The sequence below is a fragment of the Acinonyx jubatus genome, chromosome A2 (genome assembly GCF_027475565.1).
Source record: "Acinonyx jubatus isolate Ajub_Pintada_27869175 chromosome A2, VMU_Ajub_asm_v1.0, whole genome shotgun sequence".
NCBI lineage: Eukaryota > Metazoa > Chordata > Mammalia > Carnivora > Felidae > Acinonyx > Acinonyx jubatus.
In genome coordinates, this window is record NC_069383.1 from 145033934 (window position 1) to 145049706 (window position 15773).

Genomic DNA, 15773 nt, shown 5'->3' on the forward strand with positions numbered 1-15773 from the left:
GCCCCAGAAGATAAAGAGAGTCACAGGAAGGCCCAGGGCTGAGCAGAGTCTGTTCTCAGCCTGCTGCGTGGCCTGAGCCAGGTCCTTCCCTCTCTAATGCCCCCAAGTTTCCTGACCACTATCTAAGGGCTCAGGCTCGCCCACCTGGGAGACCTAATTTGCAGGAGTTTCTAGAATCCTTGGAGCTCCAACTCCAGCTGAAGTTTGAAATCTTAGTGCCTAGAGCCTCAGATCTGAGTAAAGGGTTCTGGGGTGGAGTACTGTGGGTGAGGGGCTGCAGAGACAGGAGCTGCTGTGGGATGGGGGGCATAGGGAGGTCCCCTTACTTACCCCTACTCAACCCCTCAGCCTTGTGTCTCCCTTGTCCGGCTTCTGTGGCTCTCCTGCCCTGAATCGGTTTTCAGGCTAGAGGGAGTAAGGGTGTGAGCACGCTACCTCCACCTTCACCCCAAAGGGATCGTGTGTGTGTAGGGTCTGAATGCAGAGGGGATCTCTGGAAAGAACCCACCACTCACCTGGTGACATTCTGGGCCCTGGAGCTCTGGTGGGCCTGGAGGGCTGAGGGACACAGCAATGGGAGAGTTCCCTAGCATGAAGTGGATCCTGTCCTCTGCCCCAGTGAGCTGGGATGGGGCCTGGAGACCAGACAGGGACAGGCCTGGGTGGAGGAGGCTGGGCTCATCTTTTGCCAACCTCAGATCTATGAAGTGTAGCCAGACTTCCAGCCCCCACCCAAAGCATGGAGTCCCTTGGACTGGAATGACCCTCCCAGGCAACTTGGGCCCTGCCAAGGGAGCTGGGGAGCCAGGCCAGTGCTTCAGGGGGCTGGACCTTCCTGGTATCAGGGATCTGGGCCCAGAGTCAGTTTGTCTTTGTCATGGAGACTGTCACGGGCAATGGAAGGACAGGGAACAAAGAAGAGCCCAGCTAGACCTCTAGCCAGCCCACCAACCTCTGATCTCTGACCCCTGACCTCCCTTCCAGGCTATCTCTGGAGACTTGGGTTTGTGAACATTTTGTGTAAGCCGCCCACACCCCAGCTGGGAAAGAGTCTCCCCAATGGGGAGCCTGCCAATCTGACACAGAGGCATTAACCAGGCCAGCCCGGGTGGAGAGAGAAGCAGCAGGTGGATGGCAGGGGCCCCTCCCCCATCTCCTTCCCTCCTCCTCCCGCCTCCCTGGCCCTACAGGGGGTGGAGCCGCTGCCTTATAAGTGTCAGGCCTGGCGGCAACGGAGCAAACTGCAACCAGCAGCGGACTGAGAGCGGCTCTGCTGGGCAGCGTGGTGCCCTTGGTTCCCCAGCATGGCCCCCTCGGCCTGGGCCATCTGCTGCATGCTGGGGGGACTCTTGCTCCTCGGGGGCAGCCCCAGCCCTGGCCCCAGCGTGCCTCGCCTGCGGCTCTCCTACCGAGGTAGGGGCAGTGCGCGCCCTGTTCATGTGCGCGTTTGTGGGACCCTGGGACTCTGTGACATCCCCAGCTGGGGGGGCCCCAGCTAGCCCTGGGCAATCTCTTCTCCCAGCTGGAGGTCACTTCCACACAGCACAGACTGTGGGAAGGACTTCACAGAGATGGTTCTCCAGCTGAGTTGCCACCAGAGGCAGGAACTGGGGAGGAGGACCGGGGGCAGGGGCAGGTCCCAGGAGGGTGGAGGTGGGAGAGACAGAGACACAGGGGACAACCTGAGGGGGCTTCTGAGAAAAGGAGAGGGGCATGGAGACCCTGAGAGGCCTCCTTAGAGATGGGCAGGGAGAGATGGGGAGGGATGGAGAGGACAGGTCTGCAAGATCCTGAGGTGTGCACTCAGCCTGGGCTCCTTGCCCGGGGTGGGCAGTGAGAAGCAGGGCAGCAGCCTGTGGGGGGGGCCCTCACCCTATCTCCACAGCCTTGCCCCCTCTGCCTCTTGCAGCCCACTTCACAGTGCTGGCCTTTGTTCTTCCCTCTCTGTCCCAGAGGCTCTTCACAGCCCAGCAGTGATTTCAGCCTCCTCTCTCTGCCCATCCTGGCCCGGTGGGGGGCGGGGGGCGGTCCTCAGCAGATCTAACCTGATATGCTGTGCTGTAGCTGGCACAGTCTGTGGAGAGGGTCCCCAGGAAAGGTCCCTGAGACATATACTCTCCATGATTCTTCTTCTTGGGGAAACCAGAGGGGTGACCACCTTCCCCTGGGCACCCCAATCCAAGTGGAGAGACCCAGGCCTGCTCCGGGGACAGAGGGGGGAGACGTGGCTCCACTCTGGAGAGTGTAGCTGGGTCTGGGGGCAGAAGGTGGTCTTGCCCTGGGAGCTATGGTTTGGGGGGGGAAAGTAAAAAAAATAAAGCCCAAATAGGGCAAATCCCCTCTAAAGTACTGTCAGTCATGGAAGGCTTCCTGGAAGAGGCTGTTGATGAGTTTGGGGGTGGAGTGGGTGCTGGACTTGCCACCTTGGATGGGTATCCTCTGAGCAGGCACAGGGTAGCCGGCCTTCCCAAGGGTAGCCAATGCTCATTCCCACCATATCCTTCTGCCTGCGCGCTTGACCACCTGTTACCTCCACCTCCCTAGCCAACCCCCAAGGACCTATTTCATGATCCTTGGCTCCTGGGACCAGCATCCCCAGCCAGCCACCCCCAACCCCCTGCGTCTGGGAAGGCAGTGTCTATGGAGGAGAAAGTCTTCCTTCATCACATCCCTGGATCAGAGCCTTGAGCTCTGCCTGGCCATACCTGACCTTTCCCATACCCAGGCCTTTGCCAGGTGTTCTCTCTGCTGGGAATGCTCTCCCCTGTCTGTCCGCTTGTCCCACTGAGTCAGCCTTGCACACTGCTCAGACTAACCCACCCTTCCTCCAGGCTCTTCCAGCACTTTGCTCAGCTTGCTACCGTAAGTTCTGACAGCAGGGCCAGCAGGGTCATCTTCCTTGGGGACTGGGTAGGGCACAGATGGGCCTGTGGGAAGGATATGTTAACTGAAGGATTAAGGGACCAAGGAATGGAGTGGTAGGAAGCAGGGCTCATGGCCCCCCTGTCCCACCCACCCCCAGGAGGCAATTCTCAGAAGCCCTCCAGCGGGCCTATGGATGGAAACATTTTCCAGATGTGAGTGGGGGAGGCGGTGGTGAGGGGCGGTGAATGCACAGCTGGGACCCTCTACCTCCACACCTTAGCTGGAGAAGTGGGCTGAGCAGTAGGCACTGACTACCCTTGCTCCCTCCTAGATCTCCTGTCTGCCAACCGTTCTGCTGTCTTTCTGGGTCCCCGGGGCTCCCTGGACCTTCGGGCCATGTACCTGGATGAGTACCGGGACCGCCTTTTTCTGGGGGGCCGTGATGCCATCTACTCTCTGCGGCTGGATCAGTCATGGACGGATCCCCGGGAGGTGAGCTGGACTGACAGAGGGGAGGGTCTGTCTGAGAGCTAGGAGGCCAGATGGTGAAACTGAGGCTGTGAGGTCAGGAGTCAATTAGGCTGTGTTTCAGGTCCTGTGGCCACCACAGCCAGGACAGAAGGAGGAGTGTGTTCGCAAGGGAAGAGATCCTTTGGTGAGTGCTGTCAGAAGTGACTGACCCCCAGCCCTGACCAACACCCAGGTCTTGACCCCCAGGATAGCCTGTAGCCACTCCCCCAGGTGCTTACACTAGGGGCATTTGGAGCAGATCCTGAGGGCTCTTGAAGGTCTGTGAAGAATGTCATCCCCACCCTAGATCTCCAGAGCTGATCAGCCAGGCAGGGCTGAGCCTTGGGGCCCAAGGAGATGGTAAACACCCCCTCATCCCCTCCACCCCGCCCCTTCTCCCTGCTAGGTGGAGTGCGCCAATTTTGTGCGGGTCCTACAGCCCCACAACCGGACCCACCTGCTGGCATGTGGCACTGGGGCCTTCCAGCCCACCTGTGCCCTCATCACAGTTGGGCATCGTGGGGAGGTGAGCCTGGGGCAGGCCCCACAAGGGACTGGGAAGCAGTGACATTTCCTCCCTGCTGTCTGAACACTCCTCATTGAGCCTGGCTTGGGGCAGAGGGGTCAGGGGCCTGAAAGGCATCTTTGTGCCAGGCTGACCCCTTTGGCGAGGCCCTGAATGAGGGCGCCTTCTGCCCACCCCCACTCTCATCGCTGCACGCGATGGCCACTACCCGGGCGGGGGGCTGGTGCTGCTTTCCTAGGTGACACCCTTCCCTCCCTTCCTCCCTCTCGGGCAGCACGTGCTCCACCTGGAGCCCAGCAGTGTGCAAAGTGGGCGGGGGCGGTGTCCACATGAGCCCAGCAGTCCCTTCGCCAGCACCTTTGTAGGTGGGTGATGCCCAGGCCCGGGCGGGCACAAGGAGGGGGGGAGCCTGCCGATGTCCTGGGGAAGCAATGGGGCCAGCTATGGGGCCTGGCCCTCCTCCCTTGATTCTGCCCCACCCTCACCCAGGTGGGGAGCTGTACACGGGCCTCACGGCTGACTTCCTGGGGCGCGAGGCCATGATCTTCCGGACTGGGGGTCCCCGACCAGCTTTACGTTCTGACTCTGACCAGAACCTCCTTCACGGTGAGCCCAGGGTCTGCCCAGGGCAGGGCTGGCTGGGATCTGCCCCTGGCAGCAGCAGGGAGGTAGGAGAGCTGGCAATGGAGTGGGGATGGCCCGACCCTACTCTACTCCCTGGGACCCCAGCCTCCCGTGGGGTCCCTGTGCCTCTTGCCCTCCATGCTGGGTTCAGCAACGTCCCCATCCTCCCCCGTAAGGTGCCCCCCCCAACCAGCTGCACCCTGTTACCTCCCAGACCCCCGGTTTGTGATGGCCGCCCGGATTGCCGACAACTCTGACCAGGAAGATGACAAGGTGTACTTCTTCTTCTCGGAAACTGTGCCCTCACCCGATGGTGGCCCAGGCCGTGTCACGGTCAGCCGCGTGGGCCGTGTCTGCGTGGTGAGAGCTGTGAAGAGGTGGTGAGGTTCAGATCCTCACCGCACCCCCTTCCTACGCCCATCCCCACCAGCGGCAGAGGGAAACTGAGGCAAGGGTGTGAAGCCAACATCCAAGCCTCTGCCTGCAAGGGTGAGGGTGGAGGAACAGGAGGGGGCCCCACCCCCTGGGGCTCAGGGCTGATTCTGGCCTTCCACCTCCAGAATGACGCCGGTGGCCAGCGAGTGCTGGTGAACAAATGGAGCACCTTTCTCAAGGCCAGGCTGGTGTGCTCAGTGCCTGGCCCTGGTGGTGCCGAGACCCACTTTGACCAGCTGGGTGAGGGCATGGCTGGAGGCAGGCCTGGGTGTGGGTGCGGAGGGCTCAGAGTCAGTGAGCAGGGGGCATTGACTGTGGCCCTCTGTCTCCCAGAGGATGTGTTCCTGCTATGGCCCAGCGCAGGGAAGACCCTTGAGGTGTACGCCCTGTTCAGCACAGTCAGGTGGGCGCATGGGCCTCCCCTCACACCCCCACCCCTGGTTCCAGTCTCTGCACTCCTAGCGTCCTCTGCTGAGCCTCTGCTTGCATGTCCCAACTTTACCGTGGGTCCCTGTCTCTGTCTCCGACTCAATAACTCTGAGGCTCTGTGTCTATCTCCCTCTCTTTGTCTCTGCCTGGGTGTCCTCATTTTTCAGTCTGTTAACTTCAGGCACCATCATCCTCTGTCCTGTCCATGGATAGGTTGCCCCCTCCCCACCTGTGACAGCCACCCTGGCCTGACTGTCCCTGTCCGCCCTTGGCAGTGCTGTGTTCCAGGGCTTTGCCGTCTGTGTGTACCACATGGAGGATATCTGGGAGGTCTTCAGGGGACCCTTTGCCCACCAAGATGGTCCCCAGCACCAGTGGGGACCCTATGGGGGCAAGGTGCCCTTCCCTCGCCCTGGAGTGGTGAGTATCTGCCTGGAAGCCAGGCCAGGGAAGAGGGCTGAGCCGATACCAGAGGGACCGTACCTTGGGATGACCTTGTGGTTGAGCTGGGACTCCAGGGGAGCCAGGTGGGGTAAGGAGGGGAGCAGAGCCCTGCCACATTAAGGAGTCTCTGCTATAGCAAGAGCAGTCCCCCCAAGGTGGGCATGCCCAGCAGTGGGGCCTGGAAACAGGCTGGGGTGGGGGATGTGCGGCCCCAGGATGTTTCAGGTGCTCCCTTTGCTGCTGCTCACAGTGCCCCAGCAAGATGACAGCGCAGCCAGGACGACCCTTTGGCAGCACCAAGAACTACCCAGATGAGGTGCTGCAGTTTGCCCGAGCCCACCCACTTATGTTCTGGCCCGTGCGGCCACAGCAGGGCCGCCCTGTCCTTGTCAAAACGCACCTGGCCCAGCAGTTGCGCCAGATCGTGGTGGACCGCGTGGAGGCAGAGGACGGGACCTACGATGTCATCTTCCTGGGGACTGGTGGGTGGGCTGAGTGGGGTGGACGGGCTGGGGAGGTGTGCCTCTGGTTGGGGGGTGGGGCAGGCCACTCCTTCTTCTCCCACTGATCCCTCCCTCCTGCCCTGCCCCAGACTCGGGCTCCGTGCTCAAGGTCATCGCCCTCCAGGGTGGGGCCTCCACTGAGTCCGAGGAGGTGGTTTTGGAGGAACTCCAGGTGTTTAAGGTGAGTGGGGTCTTGGGAAAGGGGGAACTGATGGGAGGGGGTCCCCTCCAGCTCCACTGCTGGGTCTAGGCCTGGCCACGGGAAAGAGGAGCAAAATACAAGGAGATAGGCCTGTCTTTACTGAACCTGCAGCCAGTGGGAAGTGCAAGTGAGACACTGGCTGCCGCAGGGCCTTGCTCATGCGTTTATCTGGCTGTGGGGCCCAGAGAAAAGTCGGAGGGCCCAGGGAGGTGCGTCCAAGGTGATCACCCCTTGACAAAGCCCTGCCAGGCTCAAGCAACAGTGAGGGGGTGGCTGAGACCCCAAGTCCCCACGGGGTTCTGTTGGCCCCCCAACTACAGAGCGAGGCAGGGCATCACTTGCATCTGGGGGACTGCTGTGCTCCCAACATGGGATGGGTGATGTGGGACAGCTGCCTCATTGCTGGAGAGCAGGGCTGTGGGAGGGGACACTGGAGCTTTGTGCTCCTTGGAGGCCAGCCAGGGTGAGGGGACGTTTCTAATAACCCGACGTCTGGGAAAGACCGTCTGGCCTTAGTTGCCAGGGAGCGCACTGACCCAGGCTGGGAGATAGGTGGCTCCCATGCAGGGGCTGGAGGAGGCTGAAAGCAGGGATGCAGGGGAGGTCTGGCCCCAACCCACCCATCCCTGAGACCCTGCTCCTTCCCCAGGTGCCGACACCCATCACTGAGATGGAGATCTCTGTCAAAAGGGTAAGAGCAGCTGCCATCCCTCCCTCCTTCTCCCTCTAACCCCTCACCTGAAGCTCTGAGCAAGGCCGCTTTCCAGAAGGTGCTGCAACAGGCCCTGGGGATGCCTGATTAGGCCTTGCAATGAGGCTTGAGGGTCCGGCGGGGAGCTGAGATCCCACGCATGAAACCAGTGGGCAGTGGGAATCCTGAGTAAGTGAGACTGTGTTCAGATAAGGGGAGAGCCACAAAGGCCAGTCCCTCTGGGGAGACAGAAACATGCTTGGAAACAAAATCCGGAATTTTTTTATGGAAAAAAATTTTTTAATGTTTATTTTTTTTTTTTTGAGAGAGAGAGAGAGAGAGAGAGAGAGAGAGAGACTGAGCATGGGTCAGGGAGAGGCAGAGAGAGAAGGAGACACCGAATCCAAAGCAGCTCCAGGCTGTCAGCACAGAGCCTGATGCGGGGCTCGAATACACAGACCTTGAGATCATGACCTGAGCCGAAGTTGGCCACTCAACCTACTGAGCCACCCAGGCATCCCCATAATTTAAATCAAATAGGGGAGAGCCACTTTTTAGAGGCCTGCTATGTCCTTTTGCAAGTGGCAAAATCTCCTCAAGTTATTCTGCCCCAGTTTATCCTTGGGTAAATCCCAACTTTTGTATTAGGATTGCTTGAGGCAGAGTGCACCTCTAAGGTCAGAGGCAAGTCAGGATAAAGGTTATTGAGGTTGAGGGCAAAAGTCAGCAGCAGGAAGGGCCTGGAGAAACCCCTTAGAGAAGAGCCCCCCAGGTCTGCCCCGTGCCTTCCTTCCGTGTCCTAGAACAGGATCTGGTGCATATCAGGTGGGTGATCAACATTTTTGGTTTCTGGGGATACATCCAAGAGGTTCTGGAAGACTGCCTGAAAATGGTGGGGGTCTCAGGAAGCCCAAGAGGGCCAAGAGCCTAGTTGCTTCTAGGTGGGGCCCAGGCTCACCTTGGCTCTGCTTGTGTCCCCCCCAGCAAATGCTGTACGTGGGCTCGAGGCTGGGCGTGGCTCGGCTGCAGCTGCACCACTGTGAAACCTACGGCAGTGCCTGTGCTGAGTGCTGCCTGGCCCGGGACCCATACTGTGCCTGGGACGGTGCCTCCTGTACCCGCTACCGGCCTGGCACCAGCAAGCGCCGGTTCCGCAGGCAGGACATCCGGCATGGCAACCCTGCCCTGCAGTGCCTGGGGGAGAGCCAGGAAGGTGAGTGGTGGCAGGCATGGGGGCCCCTCCTCACCCCTCTGGCCCGGGCTCAACCCCTGCAAAGTGTGGTCTCAGGCTGGTCCTGTTTTAACACCCAGCCCTCAGTTTTCCTACATGTGCAGCTCCTGTCAGTATACTGGGGAAGGAGGGGTCTTTGGACAGAATGAATGGCTTGGGGATTGATGGACACTTAGGTCCTTGTCACACTGGTGGGGGCCCTGGGGGCCCACAATACTGAGCCGAGCCCCCCTCCACCTCCCTCCAGACGAGGCTACAGGCCCCGTGGCGGCCACCACAGTCTACGGCACGGAGCACAACAGCACCTTTCTGGAGTGCCTGCCCAAGTCTTCCCAGGCTGCTGTGCACTGGTTCTTGCAGAGGCCAGGGGGTCAGGGACCCGACCAGGTGAGCAAAGACCTTGCCTCCAACCTGCACATGTCCTGATCTCACATCCCTCCCTGACCCCAAGTCCTGATCTCTAGGAAGGGGCTCTAGGGGGAACCTGCCAAGGTCAACTGAAGAAAAGTGTGCATTAAGTGCCTGCAGTGCCTGGAAGGAGGTACCCCTCTTCCTGCCTCCAGGAATGCCCAGGCCAGACGTGGCTGCAACCCTTCCTGTGACAGAGAGCCCACTAAATCCCAGGCACTGAACTGAGCTCTGGGAGGTGGGTAGTAGAGATGGAAGAGAGTCTGGTCTAGTCAAGAAGCCCAGGCTCACACATATGGCTCATCTTTGCAGGCCTCTCTTTCCCATGGGTTCTTGGTTCTCCTCTGCCCCAGGGTGGTGCCTAAACCACTGAAACTTGCACACACACACACACACACCCCTACACACATACCCACTGCCTAGCCCCACACTTCCTCCCTGGAGTCCAGCTGTCTGCCCAGGCCCTCTCCTCCCCCATCCGGAAAAGTCTGTCAACCCCAGAAATGGCTTTAGTCTGGGGCCTGATGAGGGCGTGGGTGGGGCAGGGTGAGGAACCATTCTCCAGCCTCTCTCAGGGGCAGAGAAGGGGAGGGAGTGCCTTGATTACAGGAGGGGCTCTCCTTCCAGCTTGGGAACTGGGGGAGGCCAGCTTTGGGCCAGCTGTTGGGCTAGGCACGAGGAGCACACCCCCAGGGGGCCAGGCACAGGGAACAACAAGATGGTTACACAATACTTACCGCCCAAGCAGTCCCGCCTCAACGTACAGATGTGCAGACATCCAGGTGGGATCAGAGCAGCACTCCTGCCTCCCGCACTGTGATGGGCACTCAGCCCACCCCTGGTTGGGGGACTGAACAGTGCAGACAAGGACAGGGAAGAGAGAGAGAGAGAGAGAGAGAGACAGAGAGAGAGAGAAAGGAAAGTGGAGGGGACTTCTAGTCCTAGGGCTATGGGTATAGCCCTCCCTGAATAAAAACCCATAAATACCCCTCTGCCCACTCTATCCCCAGGGACCATGTGGCAGGGCTCCCTAAGGCCAAGGTAGGTGCCACAGAGCTCTGACTAGGGGAGAAACCAGTCAGTGAAATCTTTGAAAAGCCTCCTTTGCAGTCCTTGTCCTGGGTTATAGGAAGGTGAGACCCTGCCTGCAATTGGCTCACAGTGCTGAGCCAGCCTGGGAAGGAGAGATGGGGAGGGGAAATGCTTAAGCACCAGGTCCTGAAATGCGAAGTTGGAAAAGCAGGGAGAGTAACTGATGTTGTGTGCGTCCTACTCCATGTCCCCCTCATCCCCTCCCCCACCCCCCACAGGTAAAGACAGATGAGAGAGTCCTGCAAACAGAGCAGGGGCTGCTGTTCCGCAGACTCAGCCACCTGGATGCGGGCATCTACACCTGCAAGACACTGGAGCACGGCTTCTCCCAGACTGTGGTCCGCCTGGCTCTGGAGGTGATTGTGGCCACACAGCTCAACGGCCTGTTTCCTCGGGATCCAAGGCCAGAGGAGACCCCAGGCTGGGGAGGCCTGGCCTCCACCCCCTCCAAGGCCTGGTATAAGGACATCCTGCAGCTCATCGGCTTCGCCAACCTGCCCCGGGTGGACGAGTACTGTGAGCGCGTGTGGTGCCCTTCCAGGAGCCGGGGCAAACAGGCCAAGGGCAAGAGCTGGGCAGGGCTGGAGCTGGGCAAGAAGGTGAAGAGCCGGGGGCAGACTGAGCGCAATCGAACGCCCCGGGAGGTGGAGGCCACATAGAAGAGGGTGGAGGAGAGGGTGGTCGGGATGGACCAGGTGGCCCAGCAACCCCCAGAGTCTCCCACCCACCCAGCTAGGGCTAAGGGGAGGGGGGCAGCATGCCTGACTGCCTCTTAGAGGCGGGAGTCTCTGCCCCCCATACTTCTACCAGGCTGCCCACAGGAAAAGCTGGGACTTGATGGAGGGCCCTGTGTCCAAGGCCTGTTTCTGCCCCTCTGTGCTCTCAGTCCTAGGCTGGAGCCAGCACCCTCTGTCTGCTGCCAACCCCAGTGGGCCTGCTGTTTGTTTTCAGACATGGTCCCCAGAGCACATTTCCGGCTGTGCCCGGAGGTGAGAGGCCTGGGTGGTTCTTTCCCAGCCAGCAGAACAATGGCCATCCTGAATGACCCTTGGAGTGGGCGTTTGGGTGCGTCTGAGGAGGTGTCTGGGCAAGGGGCCCTTAGGCAGCCAGAAGAGGATGGAAGTTGCCTCTATGCTAGCACCCATTAAGAGGACCTACTATGAGTTGGGGCAGGGAAGGGGAGGGGCAGAGAAGGTGGAACAGCAAGCCCCTCCCCCCACTTGGGGTGGCTCCCTGCCACTGCCCACCACTTCTTCTCCATGACAGAGTCATAGAAGCATTGACAGCCAGAGCTCCCTGGGCCCCTGGTCTGAGTCTCAGGCACTACTTCATAAACCAAGCAGTGTCTCTACAGCCTGACTTCTCTTCCCCAGACCCCAAGCTGCCAGGCCAGATTTCCTGGGATGCCCAGACCTCTGATGGGAGTCCCCCTCCCCACCATCAGGGGCTGCAAGCTGATGAAGGGAAAGGGTAGGTTCTAGGAGGATTCTAGGTTCTGTGGACTAGAGATGGGGAGAGGGAAGCGGGGGAAGTATGGGGCAGGAGGGGGGGGCTGTCTCTCACTAGGTGGTACAAGAATGCTCACAGCTGGGGAGGGAGGGAATGTGGCAGCTCCCCGAGTAAGCTACAGCTGGTGGGCAGGCACAGGCCCAGGGCTTTGCCAGGGCCACAGAGGGTTGAGACACTTCTGAGGTGGGGAGAGGGTGAGACCCCCCAGGATGGGCTATGGGACCCCAGGCAGGCATTCTCAAGAACCCAGGATAGCATCAATTAGCTCAGGAGCCACAGGGGAAACCAGATGTTTCCCCTCTGGGATCGTTGGTTTCTGTTAAATAATGGTTGGTTATAAATGGTTTCATTTATGAAGATTTTCTCTCTTAAGGGAAGAAAATAGAAGGAAAAAAAGCTGCTAAATCCTGCTTGTTCTTGGAGGTGAGGCTCAGGTGGCCAGGATGCATTTTGTCTGGGTGTGTAGGGAGGTGTTTTTGCCAACAGCAGGGATGTGTTTCTTGGGCTGGGGAGCACAGAGGGGGAGGAGAAGGAGGACTAAATGAAAAGTCATTCCCAGACTGCATATGAGCAAGTTAATGACGCACAAAACTGACAGGAGGGGACAAGAGCATCAGGTTTGAGATTCCCTCCATGAGAAAAACTAAGATGAAGAAAGGAGGGGGAAAAACAGATAAAAAAGCAGGACAGGGTTTCCTGCTCCACTGAACTCAAACCCAGACTGTACATCTACCTTGGATTTTACCTGAGTCACCCCACCACGCCCAGAGAACTGGGATCCAAAATAGGCCCCCTTTCCTCTTTGACTTCACAGTAAGTTAACCAGAGGCATGGAGATTAACCTTGGGAAGCCTCAGGTTTGGGGTTGCTGTGGCTGGGAAGTCAGCAGGTAAAAGCAAAGGAGAGGACTGTGGGGGTAGGGGGCTGGAGAAGGGCATGGAGGGGGAGGTAGAGGCCATGGAAGAGGGAGAGGAAAGAGCACAGAGCCCTGGGAATGGGTGTATAGAGCTGCAGCCCCTCTATCCCAGCAAAGTCAGGAAGAAATGACCAGCCAGGCTCTCAGTGGCCTCTAGGTTGGACCCAGGCATGGCTGGCTCCAGGCAGGGTTCTCTGGGGAAGTTACTCTAGATAATGGAGGAGGAGCTCAAAATCCTGAACAACGAACATCTGCACTTAGAAAATTATGGACAGTTTCTGCCAACTCCCCACACCTCCCACCCCCATGGTACTGTGTGTTATTGACTCCTGGAAATGCTTCTATGTGTGAATTCTATTTTTATATTGGTATGTTGAGATCAGCCTTGTGGTTTTGTCTTCAGAGCACACTTCTTGTAATTACTACTGTTACTTTTATTGTCATGACTGCCTCTGTGCTTTGATGAGGATATGAGGTAGTCTACCACACAGACCTATAAGGAAAGCGATGGAGTTAATATTTACATCACATAATTATATCATTATTGTATCTCTGTATTTTTCTGTTCTAAATTGATGGATGCCATCTGTGTGAGCTGGAAATGAAGAGCCTTTCCATCCACTCCAGGATGGCCACCCTCGGAGATATGTTCTAGGAGGGAGGGAGATGGGCATGAGGGGAAGGAAGGAGTCAAAGGGCTTTGTCTAGGAAACTGAGATTGCTTATTAAGTTAGGAAACTCCTGCCCCTCAGGCTTCTGAGACTGACCTTCTTGGGCTTCAGGAAGACCTTGAATCCGAAAAAAGTGCTGGCAAAGGGCAGCTGGGCACGTAGGCAGCCCTGCTCCTTTTCCACAGTAACACTTGACATTCGTGACAGCAATACTTGGCCTGGTGCCTGTCTTCCTCGCAAGTCACATACCAACATATATTAAGGCCCCTGTGCTCTTGCCTGGGGTGCTAGGCTGTGCTGTGGGGGCTGCAGCTTCTGAGGAGGACGGGAGGTCTGGTTGAGCTGCCTCCGAGGCCGCCACTGACCACAGCTCTCACTCCCCCAGCGATGCCATGCCCCTGCACGAAGAACAGAGCCCACTGGTGCTGGAGGGAGATGGGAAAAGGCAGGGAAGGTTTGAAGATGGGAGGGACATCACCTCACCTTGCCAGGGAGACGAACCCCTTGTTTGCCTGGGCCCCTCAATCCATACTATAGAGAGGCTTAACAAGTCAGTCACCAGACCCCTCTCGCAGCGCTGGAGCAGGGCCCCTCCTTTTGTCCCCTGGGCCTGACAGAATTGAACTGGTATGTCCTGCCCCAAGCCACCTGAGAAGCATCATGGGCACCCATTTGGTGCTGAGCGTGGGGTTGGGAAGGATGTGAGAACTTGACCTCCACAGTCCCTTCTCCCCCCAGGCCACAGAAGCTGTGTTCCTACCTTCCCACCCCTAGAGTCTGGGCTTTTCCCTCTCAGCCTCTCATCTTGAGTCCTATTTCCTGCCTCAAGGGCTTCCCTCTCACTCCTTCTGGCAGCTTTTTCCTCAAAGTCTCATACCTCCCCTAGTCTTTGGGTCTGTGTCATGATTTCCCAAACAGGTTTAGTGCTGGAAAGGGGCTTGGAGAAAGACACAGGACAAGCATTTTCCAAAATGGTGTCCTATGGAACATGAGATCCTCTGTGACAAGGGTCAAATAAATACGGGGATTTCTGTCCCTTTAGCCCCCACGGAATTGCTGTGTGCTGCCTGTTTGCCCTGTGAAATCCCCAAGAAGCCACAGTGATCTCTCGTTAATTTGCATGTCTGTCATGAGCTACATGATTCTCCTAAACCTGGGTCCTCTATCCCCTTTTTCCCATCAGGTCATCACCACTTCGTGTTTCTAATGTTTTGAAGCATACTTTGGGAAAATGCTGATTTGATTAATTCATTCCTTCCTTGGCCATGTGAAATTAGTTTATTAATCTCTGTTTTCTAAGCCTGTAAACACTGAAGGCCCTGCCCCAACCCCCCCAAGTCGAATAGCCACATCTTGGCTTCCTATGGGAGGCACTGGAGCAGGACCCACCACCCTAGGGCCAGGGCAGCCAAGCCACCAGTCTGCTGGCCCTTGGGCTTGGCCTCTGCCCATCCTCCCACATTCAGTATGCCTCAGCAGCCCACTTCCTGGCAAGGTCCTCTATTGATGGCTAGGGTTCACCCCAAGCCTGTGGCTGTCCAACAGTCTAATACACTCACTTCTAAGGGAGGGAGCAGAATAGGGGAGGAAAACAGCTTTCACTTTCTCAGATGGCTTCCTTGCACTCAGCCAAGCCCAGGTCAGCTTCTAGACACCCCCTTGAATCCTCCAGTTGGAGGAGGAGTCAGGCAGCAGCCATCAGGATCCAGGCTATCCTCTCCATGGGCTGGTAGGGGCCCCAGATGCAGCTAGAGGGGGATGGGTAAAGTGGGGTGAGCAGGGAACTCACTCACATCCCTCTGCCAGTCCAGCACACTGAGGCCTCTCTAGCCAGCCACATTTCCTTCTTAGAGTTAGGAGACAGTTGCTCAGAAACAGCCTGATTTCCATCCTAATTAGGGATCCACCCCAGCCTTCCCCAAGTGCTGGTTCTCAGGGGCTCCCCAAAGAGAAGTTTCAGCACACACTAAGATCAAATCTCCAGGGTTTTCTGAGACTACAAACTTGGCCCTGGGGTAGGGAGAGAGCGAGTGGGTGGGGCTAGGTTTCCATACAATTCCTGACTAGGATCTCAAGGATTGTTGGGCCCCTGCCCTGGCTTCTCTTTCAGATTCACCCACCCCCCCTGATGAACAGGAGATGAGGCAACAGCAGCTGTGGCCCCCTGCCCACTTCCCACTGCCCGGCCCCTGCCCACTTTTGCCATGGGTACCACTGGTGGGCCCGTTCCCTGGATTCCCTGTCCTAATGAAGCCTTTCACTTTCCCCACTGGATTTTTATTAAGGAAACTCTTGGTTCCTCAATGCAGCCTTTTAAAAGATCATTCTCCCCATGTGGAGGACAATAAGAAAGAACTTAATTAAAAAAAAAAAAAAAGATCATTCTTCACCGAGGATGGGAAATGCTGCACAGACTCCAGGGAGGCCTTATAAGGGACGCCAGCCCCTAACCTCACACCAGGCCTTAGCAGTCAGCTAGTAGCTTGCACTCAAGGACTCAGCTGAGGGGGACTCAGGTGACCAGTCTTGACCTCTTTCCCCCAAGGAGGAAGATGACTGGAGTGTACCTTAATCCATCCCAACAGGGTGTGTTTCACTTCCATAAGCATCCTCTTGGACAGAGAGGGAAGACCAGGACAAGGGGACAGTTGTGGTCTGGCAAGGATTCCAAAATGAATCAATAGAGGCCTGTCTGTCATCAAATGGAGGGAACTATA

The 15773-nt window shown here is 57.7% G+C and overlaps 1 protein-coding gene and 1 long non-coding RNA gene across 4 annotated transcripts; one reads left to right on the forward strand and one right to left on the reverse strand.

Annotated features, from left to right (window-relative positions):
- Window positions 1-1223: 1223 nt before the first annotated feature.
- On the forward strand, window positions 1224-12942 carry SEMA3G (semaphorin 3G). 3 transcript variants are annotated; one of them, XM_015085260.3, is made up of 16 exons: window positions 1225-1413; window positions 3197-3357; window positions 3458-3520; window positions 3782-3901; window positions 4176-4266; window positions 4391-4507; window positions 4740-4885; window positions 5086-5200; window positions 5294-5363; window positions 5665-5809; window positions 6084-6315; window positions 6426-6517; window positions 7188-7229; window positions 8214-8442; window positions 8708-8847; window positions 10179-12942. In XM_015085260.3, the coding sequence occupies exons 1-16, from the start codon at window positions 1305-1307 to the stop codon at window positions 10617-10619; spliced, it is 2313 nt and encodes a 770-aa protein (XP_014940746.2). In that variant the 5' UTR covers window positions 1225-1304; the 3' UTR covers window positions 10620-12942. The 3 variants fall into 3 exon arrangements, with proteins under 3 accessions (XP_014940747.2, XP_014940746.2, XP_014940748.2); XM_015085261.3 differs by lacking the exon at window positions 3782-3901 and having other exon boundaries at window positions 1224-1413; XM_015085262.3 differs by lacking the exons at window positions 1225-1413; window positions 4176-4266 and having other exon boundaries at window positions 3203-3357.
- On the reverse strand, window positions 7557-15176 carry LOC128314898 (uncharacterized). Its single transcript, XR_008297123.1, has 2 exons — window positions 13306-15176; window positions 7557-12878 (listed from the first exon to the last, which is right to left on the reverse strand). It is a non-coding gene; the product is annotated as an uncharacterized LOC128314898 (long non-coding RNA).
- Window positions 15177-15773: the final 597 nt, after the last annotated feature.